This window comes from Rhinoderma darwinii, chromosome 3, assembly GCF_050947455.1.
Source record: "Rhinoderma darwinii isolate aRhiDar2 chromosome 3, aRhiDar2.hap1, whole genome shotgun sequence".
Classification (NCBI taxonomy): Eukaryota; Metazoa; Chordata; class Amphibia; order Anura; family Rhinodermatidae; genus Rhinoderma; species Rhinoderma darwinii.
The window spans coordinates 96625810-96650070 of NC_134689.1; the positions used below are offsets into that span (position 1 = coordinate 96625810).

Consider the following 24261-nt stretch of genomic DNA (forward strand, 5'->3'; position numbering starts at 1 on the left):
TACTGACAATTGATCAGTTTTTAATGGTCATTTTTTTTTTCACTGTCGTGACTGCAGCCTAAATGACTGATGCCAGGAGTCCCGTTCACATGTACCGTGGTTGAGCTGGGAAATCCGGTGTACACAAGGACCGTTTTTCACAGTCCAATCACGGTCGTGTGAATCCGGCCTTAATGTAATTTTATTTAACACCCCATGGTGGGGCCGGTACTGACATGGTCCTGCTCAGACCTCAAACAGTACAATGTAATCTCGCGCCATAGTGCCGGCTCAGCGCCATCTGCCAGGCCCTGCTGCAATTTATACTGCTCTCGCTGCAATGTTGGAGGCCGGTGAAGGGCAGAGAGGGCACGCAGCGCATCATTGGTTATAGATTCTGTTAACCTGTTCCCTGCTGGAGAACACAGAAGTTATAATCAATTACATAGACATTTCTCCAATTTTATTTCTGACAAAAAAAAAGTATTTTCAGAAGTTAAAAGTTGTGAAGTTAGGTACAATTATAAAAGTAATATATGTTAAAGGTATTTATATAAAGAAAATAATTTAATAAAATATCTCTTGGTATTACTGTTAAATAAGTTGAAAATAAAATCTAGATTGTATTTTTGGTAAAATCCCGGCGATTACCCCAGCCCTACATAAAACATATTGTGCGGTTCAGGATTCATGGCATGTCACTGTTCTGCACAATGAACAAAAACTTGTTTTCATTTTGTTAAAACCAAAATATGTTGCAGAATTGAATACAATGTAAATTTATATGCAAAGCTAAAAAACAAAAAAACATGCAAGAATATGAAAAGTATCTCAAATATGAATTTATATTTATCTTTTTTTTTTAAATCGTATATTTTTTTTTACTGATTATATATTTAACTTTTTGAAAACACAGTTCACACAGAGTTTTTTGACACGGAAACCGCGTCGAAAATGCCTCCCATTGATTTCAGTGGTAGGCGGAGGCGTTTTTTCCCGCGTGCGGAAAAACCGTCTCGCGGGAAAAAGAAGCGACATGCCCTGTCCTCGGGCGTTTACGTCTCTGACCTCCCATTGACATCAATGGGAGGCAGAGGAAGCGTATTTCGCTGCGTTTTTTGCCCGCGGCGCTCAATGGCCATTGGCGAAAAACACTTTGAAAATCGGCGTGCAGGCAGAGCAAAATCTGCCTCAAAATTCCAAATTGAATTTTGAGGCAGATTTTCCGCCTGCAAAAAACTCAGTGTGAACCATTGCCCTGGGGCAGGAGGAAACTAAGATGACATAATCTGTGTCCTTCCAGCATTCCTCTGTGTGTGGATCACATGGAATAGTAATCTGATACATGCTGGCCATTAGATCACTATTAGGCCTGATTCACATGAGCCTAAAACTGCAGTTTTTCACGTCCGAGGTGCATCCGTGCTTAGTGCTGCCGGACGCGATGTCACGCATCCACCATAGTTGAGTCAATGGAGGGATGCGTGGTGCGTGAAAAGAACGGACATGTACTATTTTCGCACGGACCACTCACACGGTCCGTTGAAACAACGGCTGTGTGAACGGCCACATTGAATTACATAGGTCCGTGGGACAGCCGCTGTTTCAACGGCCGTCCCACGGACGTTTAACACGCTTGTGTAAATAAGCCCTTAGCAGTGATCTGCACAACGAGCAATGCTGGGAGGACATAGATCGTGTCCTTTCAGGATCCTCCAATCCCCATGTAACAGTTGGAGGGTTGTGATGTCATAGTGGCATCACAGGTTTCCATAGCAACGTCCCAAACACAGGAAGTAAGCTTCCTGCATTCGGGTCCCAGTACTAAACACAGTTCTCACTTTGAACAGTCCCTTTTGGGACAGAAAGTTGATCAGTTCATCTCCCTGTCACCACAGGAGAGTCGACCTGACACCGTATCAGCCCAATCTCTTCAATAGCAGAACACTATACATCGAGATCTGCTACTAAAGTTTGGACTGTAGATATACACCCCAGCTGCACAGGGCTTAGGCAACTAGGACAGATTAGCAGTGGGAAGGGGTTAATTAGGTAAAAGCAGTAAAATTCCAGCAAAAGTTCTTCCAAACAATTGTAACATGGGAAGTATTGTGTATGTTCCCTTCCTCATGAGTGCTCCAATTTAAAAAAAAATGTCTGAATGATCGTTGTCGTAGACAAATAATGCAGGTGCCGTTACCGCGAATTGCTGTTAGTTTTTCGTTTTCGACTCCAGATTAGACCCCAACATTAATTCAGATCCCAGACCCTTTTGGTTCAGGTGTCAGTTCTTGTTGATTCACTTTTACTATATAAATGAGAAATGATAATATATATATATGTTGGCCGTGAGTAGCTTTAGCTGTGGGTTACTACACAGAAAAAACAATCGGACACATTTATGTCGAAGCACAGACATATACGTGGTACCTCCAATGGGATGTTGGTAATGAATGCCATCTTCTAGGTGGCATTCATTCTTGACAATATGGTACACCAAAAATAGTGTTGAAGCCTCGAAAATTGTGGCGACTCTAATTATAGCAGGCATATGGCTTTATAGATCTAGCAGGTGAGATCCATCTGCCAGATCTTTGTATCATTATCTCATCCCCTTTCCCACATATTTATTTCAAGTCTATATAAACTGGAAACTTTATTTCTTGGAACGTTTCTAGAGAATTATTTCAGTAATGACTCCTGACTCTTGTGTAAGAATCGCTCATTGCACAACTCCTTTTTATGTTACGGTCTTGTGACCGAAAGACTTTATGGGGAAGAACACACCAAGGCAATACAAAGCAGTGACATTAATACTTTCTGTCCAGCCTGGGTTCTGGTTATGACTGACTGGCAGGTAATGCTGTGTATCTAAGCACTCGGGAGGCATTTTGTCATTGATTTCTATGAACATGACGGACGCCATAATAGTGTCGATTGTACATACGCTCTATCCGTTTTTTCCCCCAAGTCCTGAAAAGCGTAGTCTACGTATACGACGTATACTACAAAATATAAGCGTATGTTACAAATACATACGTTTTTGTAACTTCAAAACGTATACGTCGCCGTATACCACTTAACCTGTACACAAAATGAGATGTGAACTGACCCTTGTGTGCGGATTTGCAGCGCATATTTTCCTGTGGCAAATCCATAGCGTAATACAGTACCAGCAAAGTTAATGAGATTTCAAGTAACTTTTTAAAATCTGCAGCATGTCAATTTATCTTGCGTTTCCACCTCAGAAATGTATCTGACAAGTTTCGAGAAAAAAAACGCACAAAAATCTGCAGCATAAAACCGCACCTATTTCCGCAATAAAAGCAAAAACAGCATTAAAAAAAACGTTTAAAAAAATGCACCATTAAGTGTTGATTTTACCTGCGGAATTGCCGGTGTTTATCTGCAGGTTTGAAGCTGATTTTCGGCACCAAATTACGCAATGTCTGCACGAAGCCTTACTCACCATATTCTATCTTAGGGCTTACGCACACGAATGTAGAAATCGGCCTTGTGACGGTCGTGTTTTTAATGGCCATCACACGGCTGCGTAATAATCGATGTACTTCTATGGGACTAATCACATGGCCGTTTTTTCAACGGACCGTGTAAACGGCCTGTGAAAAAATAATCGTCCTATTTTTGTCTGTTTTCACAGAGAAATCCGTGAAAATGGGTCCCGCAAGGATGAAAAACTGCAGTTTTTTCATGGCCGATTTGAGACACGTTTGTGTGAACCTAGCCTTAATGTACCATTTGTGGTATACAAAACAGTCTTCCAGTTATTTTTTAAAACTTTAAATGGAGTTCCACTTATCTCGTGTCTTAACATAGAAAGTCTTTAAAAAAAATAAAAAATCAGATGGTGTATGTGCTCACACCCCAACCAGTTCCCAAAATTTAGGTCATGGCACTCTTTAGAGCTCCCGAACGTCTTCAGCCGTGCTTGAGAGTTCCTTCTCTGGAAATCTTTGGCTTCTGATGGAATGATGCATTGACATGGTAACACAGTATCACTTATGCTGTGTTGGAGATTTCTAGTGATGAAAATCTATGCATAGAGCACAATGGGTTTAGAGACAGATCACCATGGTCCAATTATTTTGTTACTAATTTTCTTTCTGAGCTCTATTTATTTGTCATGTTAAAGAGGCTCTGTCACCAGATTCTCAAATCCCTATCTCCTATAGCATGTGATCGGCGCTGCAATGTAGATAACAGTAAAGTTTTTTTTTGTTTTTTTTTTAAACGTTCATTTTTGGCCAAGTTATGAGCTATTTTATATATATGCCAATCAGTGACCAGTCAGCATCATACTCATCTCCATTCATTTACACAGCAGCGATGTGCAGCCGCATACACCGAGATTAACGTTAATCAAGTGTCCTGATAATGAATACACATGACCATCCAGTCTGGACGTCATGTGTATTCAGAATCCTGACACTTCTGAATCTTTTCTGTGAGATTTCCAGCAAGTGAAACGAAATCTCGTTTACCTCCGTAATCTCGCGAGATTTCGTTTCCCTTGCTTGAAATCTCAAAGAAAAGAGTTAGAAGTGTCAGGATTCTGAATACACATGACGTCCAGGCTGGATTTCATGTGTATTCATTATCAGGACACTTGATTAACGTTAATCTCTGTGTATGTGGCTGCACATCGCTGCTGTGTAAATGAATGGAGAGGAGTGTATGATGCTGACTGGTCACTGATTGGTCAGCGTCATACACGTAAACACGCCCAGTTAAAAACACAATACACGCCCAGTTGGACATAACGAAAAAAAAACTCCCAGTTGTCCATTTCAAACCTCATTTGCAAATATATAAAATAGCTCATAACTTGGCCAAAAATGAAAGTTTTTAAAAAAAACAACACGTTACCCTTATCTACATTGCAGCGCCGATCACATGCAATAGGAGATAGGGATTTGAGAATCTGGTGACAGAGCCTCTTTAACATTTTTGGGATGTAATTCCCCTTTAAAAGTACTGAAATGGAAAAAGATAGCATCAAATCTAAGGTCAAAATGTCACAAACCCATATTAATCGGAAACTAAAGCATTTTAATAATAAAAACGAGACATTGCTTGAGTTCCTAGTATTACATTTTGTATCTCTTTTTCGGATTCCGATCATGTGATATCAGTATTATTTGGTTGTTTTATTGCACATATTCACTTGTCACTTTTTAAGCAGATTTCTTTTATCTTTTGGGATATGACTACTTAACCGTTTTCTTAGTTGCTCATCTTGGGTTTATACTATCGATTTGGATGGTGCTTTCCTACCCCGTTGATGCATGTAAATCCTATATTGGGGGCATATTCTGTGGTGTCTTTGTGATTGTACATTCTCCTGGCCACCGCTACCTACAGCACCAATTACAGTTCATTTTTGCTTTTAATCCATAATTGCGTTACACCCTCATAGGTGCCCCAGTTGATCACCTACTCCTTGTCCTGACCCTGTGTGGAGGCACGATTTGAACCCTGTTGTTCGCCATTCGTGTTTCATTACGCTTGGGTCACACAATCTTTAAAGGGGTTTTTCGGGGACGCAAAATTTTTGAACGAAAACTCTATGTAAATATTGAATAAAGTTCCTAATATACATTCTGTATTAAATCTGAACACATTTGTTGCTGTTTACCCTACCTCTGCCCGGCCGGTAGTTCTGCTTTTCATCTGTCTTTTTTTTCTTTCGACGCAGGCTTGTGCACAAGCGTTAGTATTCTCACAGACTTGTGTTGATACCTCACTGACCTACGTAACGACACAGGCCTGTTCTTTACTAATTATTCCGCACCCTCTATCTTTCTATTGGCCCTCCCACCACTTCTCCCTTCCCCTATTAGTTTGTCCCGTCCACAGAATCACGTGACCGCACCTCAGATATGTAATGTGTATATATGTTATCCCCATCATACCGTCGGGGCGGGCACTGAGGAATAGTAGGAACTCGAAGATAATGGTGCTGGTATTAAAGCATAAGCAAAGAATCAACGGGACGGGCATTGAGGAGGCTGTGGACCAATAAGAAGCCTCAAACCTGGGACTTCTGACATAGGATGCCTCAAAGTCGGGTCTATTAGTCCACAACCTTCACAATGCCCGCCCCGTTCAATTCTTTTCCTACGCCTCAATGCCAGCACCATTTTCTTCTTGTTCATGAAATTCCTCAGTTCTCTTGCGCTGTCAGCCCTAAAAATTATGTCCTTAGAAAACCCCTTTAATTGTGATGGCAACATCTCTAAAGTGGGAAAGTCTGATTTTGAAAATAGTTTGTGTGTTACCAATAACTCCACAATGGGTAAATATCACTAAAGCATAATTCTTTGCTCAGTGTATTATTTCGCAATTTTTGAAGTTTTTGAGTCACAGCATGACCACCTGTTTTTCCAATCCACCCAGCAGAGAAAGCGAACACATACATGATGGAGCTATAGCCTTTAATACTAAAATGGCAGAGAGCCAAGGAGGATGAGCTGATCTATCCTCTCTGTGTGCCCTTTTTTACTTCGCAGTTCATGTCGCTTATTATTCTGAGTGCACTTAAGGCTTCATTAGCTAATAGCATTATCTGACATGTTATATTTTTCATTCGTCCTCTGCGTTTGCTTTGGAGGTGACCCCCTCACCCATTAAATCTCCCATGAGTAACTGAGATTTCTCTCAGTCAAAGATCCTTACCTGCACATCCATACGCTTTGTTATTATAGTAAATAGGAGATATGGAAGTAGCGAAAGCCTGCAGCACACCAGGTCAGATTTTGTGTCTTTGTCCTTCTAGGTGATTTTGCTACCCCACTAAGAGTGCCAGCTACAGGTGCAAATAACATTTTCAAAATTACACAGTGATTTCTACCTGCTTTAGGCTGCGTTCGCATCTGCATCAGAATGGAGCCCTGACTGACACAAACGGAAACCAGAGTTTTCTGTTTCCATCACCATTGATTTCAATGGTGACTGATCCGGTGCAAATGGTTTCAGTTTGTCTCCGTTGTGCAAGGGTTCTGACGGAATCGATACCGTAGTCAACATATAGAGAATCTATGGGATATTGTCAAGAGGAAGATGAGAGACACCAGACTGAACAATGCAGACGAGCTGAAGGCCACTATCAAAGCAACCTGGGCTTCCATAACGCCTCAGCAGTGCCACAGGCTGATCGCCTCCAGGCCATGCCGCATTGATGCAGTAATTCATGCAAAAGGAGCCCGACCAAATATTGACTGCATATACTGGTAGCCCAACATTTGGGTATTAAAAATCATTTTTGAAATTGGGCTCATTTAATATTCCGTTTTCTGAGACACAAAATTTTCATTAACTGTTAGCCGTAATCATCAACATTAACCTCTACCCGCCCTGCTCCGCAATAGTACGTCCTGCAGAGGGCTTGCTTCCCGCATCAGAACGTACCGTTGTGGAGTAGTTCCCGGCGCACACTGTCCTAACAGACAGTGTCCGGGAACCGGGAGGTCAGCTGTCCCTGACAGCTGACACTCCAGTCTTGCCGGTCAGCGGACCATCGCCGCTGATTTTGGTAATTAATCCCATAAATGCGGCGACAGATTGTGTTCGCCACATTTAAGGGGTTTGAAGCACATCGGCAGCCCCCACGAAGTGATTGTGGGGGCTGCCGATGCTTGTCGTGGCAATCGGAGGCCGGTCCTCCGAGGCTTCCTGTCAGTGTGACTGTCACGTCAGAATGACAGTTAGAATACATTACACTACATAGGTAGTGTAATGTACTCTAGCAGCGATCAAAGATGCAAGTCTAAGTGTCCCCTAGTGGGACAATTGAAAAAAGTAAAAAAAAAAGTAGTAAAAATGTTTGAAAAAAAAGTGTAAAAATATAAGTTATATAAACAAACACTGCATTTTTTTCCTATAATAAGAATTTCATTATAGGAAAAAAAATGAACACTTTATTTGGTATCACCGCGTTCGTAACGACCCAAACTATAAGGCCTCATGCACACGAATGTAAAAACGCCCGTAGTTACGGCCTGTAATTAGGGGCCCATAGACTTCTATTGGCCACGGTTACCTCCCCGTATGCTTACGGGAAGGTGCCCGTGCCATTGAAAAATATAGAACATGTCCTATTTCAGGCCGTTATAACGGCACGGGCAGGCCCGTAATTGTAATACGGGAGCGTTGCTAGGCGATGTCAGGAGATAGTAACTGTCCAGGGTACTGAAAGAGTTAAACAATCGGCAGTAACTCTTTCAGCACCCTGGACAGTGGCTACCGATCACAATATAGATCAACCTGTAAAAAAAAAAAAAAGACGTTCATACTTACCCAGAACTCCCTGCTTCTTCCTCCAGTCCGGCCTCCTGGGATGACGTTTCAGCCCATGTGACCGCTGCAGCCAATCACAGGCTGCAGCGGTCACATGGACTGTCACGTCATCTAGGGAGGTTGGGCTGGATGTCGAAAAAGGGACACGTCACCAAGACAACGGCCGGGTAAGTATGAATTTATTTTACTGCAGAAAGGGCTGTCCCTTCTCTCTAGCCTGCACTGATAGATAGAAGGGGTTGCCGATTAGTGCAGGGCAATTTTGCAGCGAAAACGTGCCCGTAAATACAGGTGGAATACTGGTGACACCGGACCCGTATTTACAGGCACAGGTCCGTAAATACTGGCGCAATACGAGTCGAATACGTGTGACCAAGGACCCGTATATACGCCAGTATATATGGGAGGAAAAAGATACGTTCGTGTGCATGAGGCCTAAAACTGTAATGTTATTTTTTTCCCGCACGAACACCCCAAAAAAAATCAATAAAAAACGACACCAGAATCGCTATTTTTTGGTCACCACCCCTCCAAAAATAGAGAAAAAAAAGTGATCAAAAAGTCGCATGTACCGAAAATAGTACCGATAAAAACTACGACCCGTCCCGCAAAAAACAAGCCCTTACACAGCTTTTTTGACTAAAGCTGTAAAAACGAAAACTCCGAAAGATCAAATCAGATTTTTTTCCTATATTACTATATCTTCCTATTTTTTTTTTCAGTTTCCCATTACTTTTATGGTACTTTAAATGATGTCAATAGAAACTACAATTCCTCCCGCAAGAAATAAGCCCTCACATCACTCTACTGACGGAAAAAGAAAAACTTTATGGCTCTTGGAAGGCGGGGAGTGAAAAACGAAAATAAGACCTCAAAAAAAATGGTTCAGTCCTGAAAGGGTTAATTCATTTCTAATGAAAAAACCATATGACCACATGTGGTGTATTTCCATACTCGGGAAAATTTGCTTTACAAAAATTGGTTGTTTCCTTCTCCTTTATCCCTTGTGAAAATGAGAAAATGCAACATTTTAGTGGAAAAAAATTGTGATATTAATTTTCTCGGCCTAATTCTAATAAATTCTGTAAAAGACCCGTGGAGTCTAAATGCTCACCATACACCTAGAAAAATTCCTTGAGGGGTGTTTGCAAAATGGGGCAACTTGGGGGGTTTCCACTCCAGTGCGTTGCAAACGCGGCATGGCACCGAAAAACAATCCAGCAAAATCCGTGCTCCAAAATCCAAATGGCGCTCCTTCCCTTCTGAGCGCTGCCATGGGTCCAATCAGCAGTTTATTACCACATATGGGGTATTGCCGTAATCAGGAGAAAATGCTTTACAAATGTTGTGGTTCTTTTTTTCCTTTATTCCTTGTAAAAATTTAAAATTTCTATGCTTTTTCAGAAAAAAAGTCGATTTTCATTTTCACTGCCTAATTCCACTAAATTCTGCAAAAAACCTTTATGGTCAAAATGCTAACTATACCCCTAGATAAATTCCTTGAGAGGTGTAGTTTCCAAAATGGGGTCACTTTTGGGGGGTTTCCCCTGTTTTGGTCCCTCCGGGGCGTTGCAAACGCGACATGGCACCGAAAACCAATCCAGCAAAATCCGTGCTCCAAATGGCACTCCTTCCCTTCTGAGCCCTGCTGTGGGTCCAATCAGCAGTTTATTACCACATATGGGATTAGGGATGTCATGATACCAGAATTTGGACTTCGATACCGATACTTCGTTTAGTATTGCGATTTCGATACCAATTCGATACTTTGTCAACAGTAATAAAAAAAAATAAGTTCTTCCATTTTCTGATGTGAGGCGCGGGGTGTGATGATGAATTTAACCTCCATTTGCCTCACATTAATAGTAATTAACCCCATTATCTTTCTCAGTCATAATGGGTTAATGTGTAAGGTACATGATGCAGTAATTACTATTAATGTGAGGCACATGGAGGTTAAATTCATCACACCTCGTGCCTTACATTAATAAGTGAAAAGTTTTTATTTTATTTTTTGACAGCGTACACATCATAAATGACACAAACAAATTGTTGTGCAGGTTATTACGGCCCCGACAATACCGAATATGTATGTTTTATGTATTGAGACTTATTTTAATGTTTAGTGTAAAAAAATAAATAAATGCGTATGTGTATTTTTTTACATTTAATATGTTTTTACTTTATTTTTAAACTTTAATGTACTGGCATATATCTATATACGGATAGTACACAGGCAGTTGTTAGGACATACCTCAGTATGCCCTAACAGGAAATATGGGAAGACAGCCCTGGGGTCCTTCAATAGACCCTGGGCTGTCTGCCCATATATGGTGTGGCCCTCGATCGCGTCACAGGCATTCCCTGTGACGCGATCCAGAAGCATCCCCCCTTCTCACTTTCCCCTGAATGCTGCAGTCCGCTGTGATCGCAGCATTCAGGGGAATAACGGCGGAGATGAGCGGTTTCTCTGATCTCCGCCGTTATAGAGCGGGGCTGCGGCTGTGTAATACAGTCATTGCCCCGCTCCTGACAGTAAGTGCGTGCGCGGTCAGCATGAGGTGATGCGGCTGGCGCTAAACTAATGAGCGGCAGCGCAGGCACTGAAGACAGAACACAGGGGTGTTTTGCAGTGCGGGCCGCCATGTTCTGTCTTTAGTGCCGGCAATCATTAGTGCAGCGCCGGCAGCATTACCTCATCCTGACGCCGCGCACTTGTCAGGACTCGGGAGCGCGGCAATGACTGTATCACACAGCTGCAGCCGCGCTCTCATTCATTCATGTATTACTGTACTGAGCTGTACGGTGGCGCAGCTTAGTATCGAAATACATGAAACAACGGTATCGAACCGTTTGGGGATGCAAAATATCGAAACAGTATCGAAGTTTCGATGCATTGTGCATCCCTATATGGGATATTGCTGTAATCAGGAGACATTGCTTTACAAATGTTGGGGTGCATTTTCTTCATTATTCCTCGTAAATATTAAAAATTTCTATGTTTTTTTTCAGAAAAAAAGTCGATTTTCATTTTTACAGACTAATTCTAATAAATTTAGCGAAAAACCTTTGTGGTCAAAATGCTAACTATACACCTAGATAAATTCCTTCAGGGGTATATTTTCTAAAATGGGGTAACTTTTGGGGTGTTTCCACTGTTTTGGCACCACAAGACCTCTTCAAACCTGACAAGATGCCTAAAATATAGTCTAAAAAAAAAGGAGGCCCAAAATCCACTGGGTGCTCCTTTGCTTCTGAGGCCGGTGCTTCAGTCCATTACCACACTAGGGCCACATGTGGGATATTTTTAAAAACTGCAGCATCTGGGCAATAAATATTGAGTTGCATTTCGCTGGTAAAACCTTCCGTGTTAGGAAAAAAAAGTATTAGAAACGAATTTCAGCAAAAAAAAATAAAAAATTGTAAATTTCACCTCTACTTTGCTTAATTCCTGTGAAACGCCTAAAGGGTTAAAACACTTTGTGAATGCTGATTCTAATAACTTGAGGGGTGCAGTTTTCAAAATGGGGTGACTTCTGGGGATTTTCTAATATATGAGGCCCTCAAAGCCACTTCAGAACTGAACTGATCCCTGAAAAAATGGCCTTTTGAAATTTCCTTAAAAATATGAGAAATTACTGCTAAAGTTCTAAGCCTTGTAACGTCCTAGAAAAATAAAAGGACGTTCAAGAACGATGCAAACATAAAGTAGACATATGGGAAATGTTAACTAGTAACTATTTTGTGTAGTATTACTATCTGTTTTACAAGCAGATACGTTTAAATTTAGAATAATGCAAATTTTTGCAATTTTTTTTTCTAAATTGTGGTGTTTTTCAGAAATAAATACCAAAATTATCGACAAAACTTTTTCACTAACATAAAGTACAACATGTCACAAGAAAACAATCTCAGAATCGCTTGGATAGGTAAAAGCATTCCGGAGTTAATACTACATCAGATTTGAAAACATCGGCTGTGTCCTGAAGGCCAAAACAGGCTGGGTCCTGAAGGGGTTAAAAGAAAAAAAATGCTGGAAATAGATCACTCTGTGTGTAATGAATCTACATAATGAGTTTCACTTATTGAATTACTGAAATTAACTTTTTGATATTCTAGTTCATTGAGAAGTACTAATACATTACATTTTGAAAGGATGCCTTGTGATATTGCCTAACTAATAAATAAATCTATATATATACACATATTCATTCCAACCACTTTGATTACCTAACACAAAGTTGCAATCCAATGCATAAAAGGCACGTATTTTTAGAAATGTATTGATGTTCCATCCATTAGAGCACATCTGTGTGTACTATTATTCTAAGCCACAAGCACATTCTTCAACCCAGTAAAGAGATCAACATGCTCATGTGACGTTGCTTCACATGACTGTATCAGCAGTACACAATGTCTTGCACACACTTTCCTGAGGTCTAAATGATCGGTGGAACGAAGCCATTGCTGTCTCAGATGATACAAGAAGAATTCCATTTTCCAGAAACTTCTGTCTTGAGAATGTAGACCGCATCTTCATTTCATTTGAGATTAATTGGAGAATTGTTGCCTGAACTAGCTCAGAGTATAATTTATTTTTAATGGTAATTTTTATTTTTTTTTGCGTTTATTTAACTGTCCAATTAAAGGGGCAGAGATGTATTCTGGTCCATCGCGGGCCTCTAACTTGCAACGCCTCATGGAGTTAAATCTACGCCGGGTTGGATCTGGCGTAGATTTCCATTATAATTTTACACCGCTTTACTGACGTAAATGATAATAAATTTGTTGGGCTGCAGTGGCCGTGCCCGATTTCTGTGAGGTTACGCCCCTTTAAACAAGAGTGGCGCACAATTGCGACTTTTGGGCCCTTTTTTTTTTTACTTTTTGATGCCGGAAGACTGGGATAGAAAGGTTGACAAATTACCCCCTATAAGTCCATGGCTGCATCAGTGTCCGTATGGAGCTCCATCCTGAGTGTTATAACTGAGGAATATTTTTCATACTTGAAGGTCCCATACTGTGAGTTTGGGTAGTTTACCGCTCAGCGTTGAACTGTTGATGCTCCTAGACATTTTCACTTTACAATAGCCGCACTTTTACCGTAACTCTAGCAGAGACAAATCTAATCAACACATTTTGACATTTTTGGAAAGGTTGACCGTATAGAATTAAAAGGAACTGACCTTGTCCGTACAACACATTCTACTGCTAGTATTTGTCTATAGAGTGAACATGGCCGAATGCTTGATTTTAATGTAGCAGTTTAAAATTAATATGGCTTAAATGAATACATACCATTACCCATGTATTACTTTTTGTTTATTATTTTGGGTCCCATTTACCAATCCAAAAGGTGAGGTTAAAAAAATGGCTTCAATATGTGTTCCAGTATCATGCATTTTGTTTCTACCTTCATTGCCCCTACCTCCAGTTCCTTCTGTGTCTTTGGATAAGATGCAGCTTGCTGCATCAGAGACCTTCCCCCACTGTCTGCAGTGGAGACCAGACAAGATAATCTCCATTTTAGGAAAACCCCAACCCTCAGCCAGCCCTAGCTCAGAATTGAAAGGATCACGATGAGATGGATCTTTTCCCCTAATAAATTTTAAACTGTTTTATGAGCTTGCAAGACTCGTAACTGGCAAATACTGTAGGTATGCGTCTCTATTTTTTCTCTTGCTGCAATATTAGGGTGGTGTCTATGAAAATCTATTTAATACTCTCTTCACATTTTACTGCAAAGTGGATTGAGGACTCCCGCCATCTTTTCATTGCAAGTCTGACAACGAATTCATCAACTGCAATTGGAAATGCTAATCACAAAAAGACCTTGACTTTGTCCTTCTGACAGCATCATTTATCCGCTTACTCTTGATAGACACTTATAGGCAGTGGACTTTGGAAAATATATATATATATATATATGTCCTTTTCAATGAATTAAAATATCATCGAGAAGTTAATTTATTTCAGTAATTCAACTCAAAAAGTGAAACTCATATATTACATAGATTCATTACACATAGAGTGATCTATTTCCAGCATTTTTTATTTTGTTGATTATGGCTAACAGTTGCTGAAAACCCAAAATTTAGTATCTGGCATGGAGGTGATGAGCCTGTGGCACTGCTGAGGTGTTATGGAAGCCCAGGTTGCTTCAGGTCGTCTGCATTGTTGGGTCTGGTGTCTCATCTTCCTCTTGACAATACCCCATAGATTCTCTATGGGATTTAGGTCAGGCGAGTTTGTTGGCCAATCAAGCGCAGTGATACTGTGGTTATTAAAGCCGGTATTGGTACTTTTGGCCGTGTGGGCAGGTGCCACGTCCTGCTGGAAAGGGAAATCAGAATCTCCATAAAGCTTGAGGGAAGCATGAAGTTTTCGAAAATTTCCTGGTATACTACAAAAGGAGCCCTGACCAAGTATTGAGGGCATATACTGTACATACTTTTCAGTAGGCCAAGATTTCTGTATTAAAAATCATTTTTGTAATTGGGCTTATATAATATTCAAATTTTCTGAGACACAAAATTTTGGGTTTTCATTAACTTAGCCATTATCATCAACATTAAAAGAATACAATTTTGAAAATAGATCACTCTGTGTGTAATGAATCTATATAATATGAGTTTCAGTTTTTTAATTGAATTACCTTAGGCTGGGTTCACACGACAGGGTCCCGCCCGAGCCCGAGTGTTGGCCGGTAAAATCGGCCAGTTTGCATAAAGTTTTGCATCCGTTCCGGGCCGGGCAGATCTGGACAGTGACATCAGCGGCAACTCCTGAAGGGGAATCCCCATGTGTTCGGGGATTCCGCTTCAGGAGTTTCCCCTGATGTCACTGCCCAGATATGGACAGACATCAAGCGCTCTGTCCATGAGCGGAATCCCCGAACACATGGGGATTCCGCTCCTTCAGGGAGCTAAAGTGGGGCTAGCACATAGCAGAGCAGGGAGATACCTCCCTGCTCTGCTATAGTGGCGTCGCTACAGTAGTAGCAGCCGCAGCAGCTGCTAGCGGCGCCATGGTAGGTGTCGCCGGGCCAGGGCGCTTTTAAAACAAGCAGGGGAAGGGAGCCAGCGCAGCGCTCCCTTCCACCTGCTGTACACCCCGGCCCTGCCACACAGTGTACAGCGTACAGCCATTCGTCCGAATGGCATAAACTCCTCCTCCTCACATGCACTCTGCGCTGTGAGGAGGAGGAGATAGAGCGCAAGCGACGGAAAACCCGGCCATCACTCGGGACACATTCCGGTAATGGCCGTGTATTACCCGGCCCCACAGACTTCTATGGGAGCCGGGCGGCCGGGTACCCGGTCGAAAATAGAGCATGTCCCAATCGGTTGTGTGAATAGCCCCATTAGGGGTCTATTATTCCTAATGCAGCCGGGTGCGGCCGATTTATGAACGGCCGGCACCCGGCTGGGAAACCCTGTCGTGTGAATGAGGCCTTACTTTTCAAACTATAAGATGCACCCAGGTTTTAGACAACAGAAAATAGGGAAAAAAATAATATTTTACTTCTTTTACAAAGAAAAAACTATTGGTTAAAAAAAATAATTTGTTCAGTTTCACCACATTCTGAGAGCCATAACTTATATTTTTCCATCATTTGAGCGGTGTGAGGGCTTATTTTTTGCGGACACAGCGATACCCATTTTTTTATTATTTTTTTTATTTTTACATTGTGCTTTGGAAAAAAGAGAAAAGATTTTTTTTTTTAGTTACATTTTTTTTTTTAGTTACATTTTTTTTTTACACCCCTGAGAATGTATTTACATTTTTTTTTTTTTTTACACATTTTATTATTTGCCCTAGGGGACTTGTACCAGCGATCATTAGATCGCTGGTACAATACCCTGCAATACATGGATGAGTTACGGAAACAGCGTAACTCGCTGAGCTACTCTGTTTCCGTAACTCCCATTGTAGTGAATAGCGGTTACAGAAGCAGCATAACATGCTACGCTGTTTCCGTAACTACTATTCAGTTGTATGCGAGTTACGGAAACTGCGTAGCTCAGCAAGTTACACTGTTTGCGTAACTCGACCATGTAACCAGGAAGTGAAGTGGCCAAAAGACAGCGGAGCCGGGTAAGATAGAACGGAGTTTAAGGGGCCCCGTTCTAGAGATAGATGCGGGTCCCAGAGGTGGGACCCGCATCTATCTGACATTTATGACATATCCTGTGGATATGTCTTAAATGTCCTTCATGGGAAAACCACTATAAATGCCGCGGCATTTAACTAGTTAAACGACCAGGAGCAGTGCGATCGCTGTTCCTGGCCGTTAGAGCAGCATGTCAGAAGCTGACACCTTCAATGTATAGAGCGAGCTCAGTGCGTGAGCCCGCTCCATACATCATCCCCTCCCCGCACCATGATGTGCTGGCACATCATGGGACGGGGTTAAGTAAGGAGCGGTCAGAGGGCCTGGCGCTGCCGGGTCCCTCGACTGCCGACTATAAGACGCAGGGGCTTTTTAGCAAGATTTATTCTTGCTAAAAACTGTGTCTTATAGTCCGAAAAACACGGTACTAAAATAAATTAACTTCTCGATGATATTCTAATTCATTGAGTAGGAATAGTGTGTGTGTGTGTGTGTGTATATATATATATATATATATATGTATGTATGTATGTATGTATGTGTGTGTATATATATAAGTGCATTCGGAAAGTAAAGAAAGTAAAAGACACCTGAAAGCCTCCTGGAGTGGCATCCGATAGTCTTCACGGACCCATTCACTTTAGCGGGTGAATCGGGTCTGTGAAAAATGGTCAGAGTCTCCGATCCACAGAAAGATGGAACATGTCCTATCTTTCTTCGGATCACTGACGGGACTTGACGGCACACACGGTCGTGTGCATGAGGCGTTAAGCACACAGTCAAGATAACACAGGAGTGGTGGGGGGACAACTCTGTGAATGACCTTCAGTGGCCCAGACAGATCCTTGACTTAAACCCAATCGAACATCTCTGGAGAGATGAAAGAAATTCTGAAAATGGCTGTCTACTGATGTCACCATCCAACCTGACAAAGATTGAAAGGATCTGTAGAGAAAAATTGCAGAAAATACCCATCATACTGTTATCACTTCCAAATGTGCTTCACCTAAGTCCTGAGTAAAGGGTCTGAATACTTATGCCAGTGCAAGATTTTAGTGTGTGCGTGTCTGTGTGTGTGTGTGTGTATGTGTGTGTGCTTATTTATTTATATTTAGCGGTTTAGGTCACATTAGTGTTCGCAGTGTGCTGTCGCCATTTTCTTGTGTGCTGTATATTTGCAGTCACAGGCATTCTTGCACCTGCATACACGTTTTGTTTCATCTTGTTGGAATGTGCTGTTCAAACTTTTGTGTTTGTGTGATATATATATATATATATTATAATATTTTTAAATATATATTAGCTTTTTTGCCGTTTTATGGAATATATTTCCCCTGCAGGGAACTTCTTTTCTCCTGAAAGCAAATGCTGTTGAATTTTCCTTAAAGGGACAACTCCTGTGCCTTAAAGAGGCTCTGTCACCAGATTATAAGTGCCCTATCTTCTACATAATCTGTTCGGTGCTGTAATGTAGATAACAGTGGCTTTTATTTTGAAAAACGATAATTTTTGAGCAAGTTATGAGCAATTTTAGATTTATGCTAATTAGTTTATTAATGCCCAACTGGGCGTTTTTTAACTTTTGACCAAGTGGGTGTCGTAAAGAGGAGTGTATGATGCTGACCAATTCATGTCCATTTGTATGCACAGCACAGCGTGATCTCACGAGTATCGGGAGTATGAATAGACATCGCGTCCTTGCTGTAGGCAATGTCTATTCACTCTCAAGACACTTCAGTAAAGTTAATGTGGGAGTATGTGACAGCACAGCGTGATCTCGCGAGATCACGCTGTGCTGAGTACAAATGGACATGAATGAAGTGAAGTGTATGACGCTGATTGGTCAGCATCATACAATTCTCTTTACAACGCCCACTTGGTCAAAAGTTAAGAATTGCCCAGTTGGGCATTAAGAAACTAATTAGCATAAATCTAAAATTGCTCATAACTTGCTCAAAAATTATCGCTTTTCAAAATAAAAACCCCTGTTATCTACATCACAGCACCGATCAGATTATGTAGGAGATAGGGCTCTTATAATCTGGTGACAGAGCCTCTTTAATAAATAATTGTAACAAAGTAGCTCTCGCTCCAGAGGACTTGGTACAACCATTTACTACATGGTTGACTTTTAATTTGAATTATTCCATGTAATACCACATTTCATCTTCAATGGCCACTGCAGGAGAAATGTGTCGCAGATATCAGCTGATCACCAGTGGTTTCAGCCGCCAGACCTGTGGCAATCAGGTGATCATCAGTGGATCCTTATATGCACGTCGCCACGTGTATTTTGCAGCCCGTAAACAACAGATTTGTTGTCCTTTTTTGCTGTCCGTGTGTGATCAGTGTGCACTTCGCATGCGTTTCATGTTAGTGGATTTTACGTCACCATATACTTTAATGGACAAGACCAATTCGTAATCACGGACATGAATATAATCTGCTCTGAGTTTTGTGGCCCAGTCCAACGGTCGCCAAATGGATCTGTGATAAACACGGTGGTGTGCATGGGGCCATAGAAATTAATTGGTCAGCGTGCTATCAGTTAAAAAAAATGGATAGCACACTGACTAAAACCACGGTTGTGTGCAAGTAGCTTTAGGCTGTGTCACATGTCATTGTCTATTTTGCTGTGTGTTTTATTTTTTTCTTCTACAAATTCCAAAATATTGTAGCAAAATTGTGTCGTTTTGCAGTGATTTTTGGAAAATCGCAGAAAACACTGCAAATTTATTATCAAAGTGTGAACACATCCTTAGATAAGGGATCATTCAGAAATCAAAGCTGATTGTAACAGTAGTCGCCTTCCATGTATACCTACTTCAATAGAAGCATGGAGATTAATAGGCGCCACCCAATGTTGGCGGTATTTAACAGACTTTATGAAATTAGAAATTATGCATTTTGTGTGTTGTGTTATCTGTCTAGTTTTGTGTTGTGCCGCAACATGTTATATTCTTACAGTGCACCCCAGGGCCATGTGTATTCTGAGTGGAACGGATTTACTAAAACCAGCTGAAGCCCGCAGGAGGAGTAAGATGCAACAAATTTATTAAGAGCCGCACGCCTCTTAATAAATTTGTCACATCTTGTGCTGTCGGTTGTTAAATTGTCCCCCAGTGTTTTTCGAATTACTCACGCGCTGTTCATGTGTGATGTTTTCCACATTGAATTAAACTTCAACTAGGGTTTTCACATGAGCTTCTCCTTGGATCACGTCATTAAAGAAATGTGACTGCAGCAAAAACACTTGTATTGACAGGCAGTTATTACCACTTACTTTTGACAGGTGGTAGAAGTTTGCCTTTGTGCCATACCACTTCCAACAAGTGCGCACTTAGTCCTAGGAAATCTCCTAAATAGATTTCAGTCTTAGATTGTCCCACAAATGCTGGATTTTGTCCCTGGTCACATGTGGGCACTTTTACTGCAGTCTAATATGAACATGTCTACAAGGCTGCACTTGGCCAAGAGAACAGCCCGTGCATTAATCGGGCATCGCTTTACTTCAATTAATGTGTTCAGAGGAAAATGAATACTACAGCAGATCATCTGTCACCGTTTATCGTCTTTATACTTTTAGTTTAAGAGCTTTCACACATTTTACACGGCTTGGAATATGAATGAAAGTATATGGATATTGGTTGAGCATATCAAATAAAAACGTTTGGCTGCTGTTCAGTATAACCTTGTTGAGCTCCATGTCTAGGAAAATATTCAGCTGTATTCAAGGACACAGCTGCAATTCAAAGCAAGGCAGTGATCCAAATGAGGGGGCTCCTTTGTTTTGGCTAAAAACTTGCACAGGTTATTCCATTATCACATATTCAAAGTAGAATCAAATCATATCCAGTAGTCTTTTTATATGTATACTGTTTTTATTTGGAAAATCTATTGCCATTTGTGTGTGGATATAGTTTTGAGTATTTATTTTTCATATTTTATTGTCTTCTTTATGTCATAATTGGATGTGAAGGACTGTTGGAACCTAATAAATCCAACCTGTACCCAACCTATAGCAAAACCTGCAGTATACACTTAATTGTATCCATATTTAATCCCTACCACAGAATTAATATCCTAAACCTGCTGGAAATGTGATGAAGCAACCGATATCTTGATAGAGGCCCCAACTTTACATTCAATAGTACTGATTTTCTCTTATGTGGCAGATGAACCGTTGTGCCACCATAGGCATCAGTCCCTAGCTGCATCTACAACCCCTGTACCTCATTTGATTATATCCCTGAAAGTGCACACAGTGATGTCACTATACAGGAATCATTCATAATATGCACAGTGATATCCCACCACAAAGATAATAAACCTAGTGAAGTCACAGTACAAGGATAATCAGCACAGTAATGTGACCGTAAAGGGATAATAATTACAGCGATTTCTCTGCACAGTGATAATAAAAATATTGATGTCACAGACTCGGAACCATAGTGATACCACAGCACAGAGATAGTAAAGGTACCATCATAATACTAGAATAATGTATACAGTGATGTCACAATGCATGAATAATTAATGCATACAGTGATGTCACAATGCATGAATAATATATATCCTGTGAAATCATAGAAAATGTTTATTGCACACAGTGATATCACAGTACATGAATAATAAACACTGTGAAGTCATAGGAAAGCGGTATTGGTGATGACCGTGTGAGAATAATGCACACAGTGATGTCACATTAACACTAATCGCTAAGAACCGTAGTGATATCTCTGCATAGGGAAAATTAACATTCGAAAACATGGGTAATGCAAACAGTGATGTCACAATACAGGGATAATTGATGCAGTTTACACAACACAGTGGTAATAAACATGACCAGAGAGCGAAAAGATTATGCACACAGTTATATCACTGTACAGGAATAATAAACCGTGATGTTACAGCACAGAGAATAAACATTACCGTATGGCCCAAGTGCGAGTTATTTTGCAAATAGTTTGCTTCACTGTTTGTACAATGATTTTGAGTTTTCGCATTGTTTTCAGAATTTTGTTTTAGACTTAATTGGAAAAGACAACCTCATGTGAGCTATTTCTCTTATTTTAAAAGTGCAAGCACATTGGCAATCCCAAGTGCACAGACCATTTATTGTGGCACACAGACTAGTACAAGGCACTATATGCTCCCATAGAAGCAATTCTACCTCCTTTTGTTCTGCCGTGAAATAAGCTTCTTCCAGAGGTGTCTGACGGGAGCTGGTCTCCTTCTTCCTATTGATATAAACATACATGATCAGCCAAACCAAGAGGTTTTATTTGGAGGTTAAATAAGACAATGGTCTCCGTAACAAGCGTTCGGCCATCAACATATGTATATGGCCAGCTTTGGTGACATCATAAAGAGATGTGGAGGTGTTGTGGGTGGCGTGCATTTCTCCAAGTTTTTCAGATGGAAAAGAGTTTCATAAATGTTGTAAGCCAGAGTTAAACAACCTTGGTAAGGCAGAGATCTACTGTAAATACCATGATCTAAATATATTTTTCTATACAGAAAAGAAGCGACCCTGTTTAGGCCATACACTGTACTTATACAAGGTGCTATTTTCACATGATGATTTTGATTTTGCACAAACCTACATGTTCCAATCATATTTTAAATCTGCAAATGTTTTCACAAAAAAATGGAGCAGAAACTCAACAAATTTTATAGAGTTTATTCGTAGTAGACGAGGGAAGAAAGTGTCAGTCAGTATCGTAACAAACAAAAACAGAGGTTTTCTGTGGACTATGGTGATAACAATTACTGCTGCTTTACTCCAAAACTTGTGTCCTCACCACATCACTGATCTACTCGGGGCCTGTCGAGATATGTTGGTTGCCTACCTAGGAGGTTGTAAGCTGTGCACATCTTCCCAAATGTTCCAGGTGGCGTAGCTATAGGGGTCACCGTTGCGACCAAGCCCCTAAGCCAGGTGCACAGGCCCCCCCTAACCACACTGAGGAAAAACGTTTATTTTTCAGCATGCATATCCCGACTGAGAATCCTCCTCTCTGGCGCCTAAGAGAGCCCAGGCAGCCGACCATTAAAGAACTCCTCCCTCTCCCGCCAGTCCATTCCAAATCTTAATCTGCAGTCAGGACATAGGCTGGAGAAGGAGTCTAGCTCAAAGTCCGTATAAGATGCTGATCTCTTTACTCATCATAACCTAATGTTCTGTTCACACCACTTGTGTGTATAGAACGCACATATAGCCACAACATATGCAACTGTATGACATGCAGTTGCTTGTGTCGCCGTAGACTTTTGTTGTAAAAAAAAATAAGTGATGTTTTATGGCGGGATCCTTTTGTATTGGAATGCGTAGTTGACTATGTCTTAAAATACAGTAAACAGACATATACTGACCAGACGTGTGCCAGAACGACACTCTTCTGGCATTCATCCGGCCCATAGCAGTCTATAGATATGTACAGGTTCTATGTCTGGAGCATTTCCCGGTGTATTCTAATTAATTCCGCATTGAAGAATATTACTCCAATCATCTTGCAGCTTGTCCTTGTTATTGTGGTCGCATTGTCCAGTGTGATGGCAGTTTTCCCAAAGATGTGGAATTATATTCAAGTTGGTGTACGGACTGGGCACAACTGTGAACAACTGAGGTCAATCAATTTTTATTATTATTATAAATTTCATACACATATTGTGAGACCAAGTTCATTTTACTTTGTATATTAGATGTTTAAAGGACTAAAATATAACCTCACACCGTGCAGAATTAGACCATGTGTAAGACTAATGGCAGTTTTTTCTTTTCTTTTAGTGAACCCATTGGGAGGAGAAAACTTGGTAAGATTTTTACACATGTCTATGTATGAGATTTAGGGTTTGCTTACAGGGGGCCGATACGCTGTGGATCTTCCAGGCGGAAAGTCTGCAGTGTTTACAGTCGCAGCAGTGTGGATGAGATTTGAACAAATCTTATCTAAATGCTGCAGTGAAAGTCTGCACAGAATACCTACATAAATGGACTTGTGGTGCAGACTTTTAAATCTGCAGCATGTCCATATGTGTTGCTGAATCCCTGCCAGGCAAAATCCGCAATTAAAAAAGGAAAATAAACAAAAATAAGACTATACTCCCCTCCCTAGGTGATCCGATAGCAAGGCATCCCTGCTCCCTTGGCTGGTTTCTATACACTCAACCTCCTTTGATGACATTCTGTCACATGTGACCGCTGCAACATGGCGAAACGTCATCACAAGAGGCCGGATGTACAAAGACCAGCCGGGGGAGCATGTTGCAATTAGAGCGCAGAAGAGTTGAGTATAGTCTTTTTGTGCAGCGTGTCCTATCTGTGTGAACATACCCTTAAAGGGGTTTTCCCATGAGAGACGTTTATGACATATCCACAAGATATGTCATAAATGACAGATGCGGATCGCACCTCTGGGATCCACACCTATCTCTAGAGCGGGGCCCCCTAAACCCCGTTCTGCTGCACTGTGTTGTGGCTGAAGCGTGTGATTTCCGACCATGAATTACGGAAACAGCGTAACCTAGTAGTGAATGGCAGTTACGGAAGAAGCGTAGGATGCGAGAGCTACACTGTTTCCGTAATTACTATTCAGTTCTATGGGACTTAAGGAAACGCTGAGCTACGCCGTTTCCGTAATTCCTGGTCAGAAATCGCACGCTTCAGCCACAGCATAGAGCAGTAGAATGGGGTTTAGGTGGCCGCGCTCTAGAGATAGGTTCGGGTCCCAGAGATGAGACTCGTATCTACCTGACATTTATGACATATCATGTGGATATGTAATAAATGTCTCTGATGGCAAAACCCCTTTAATTTACAGTAGTTTGCTAATGTGAAGTTTTTGCAAAAC

General features: G+C 41.1%; 1 protein-coding gene across 2 annotated transcripts in view; it reads left to right on the forward strand.

The window, feature by feature from the left end:
* Window positions 1-24261, forward strand: part of SH3PXD2B (SH3 and PX domains 2B) — a 192567-nt gene that overhangs the window by 127622 nt on the left and 40684 nt on the right. For both annotated transcript variants that reach the window (XM_075856500.1, XM_075856501.1), the window contains exon 6: window positions 23199-23224. In XM_075856500.1, coding sequence (XP_075712615.1) covers window positions 23199-23224 — 26 coding nt within the window. The remainder of the gene's footprint in view (window positions 1-23198; window positions 23225-24261) is intronic.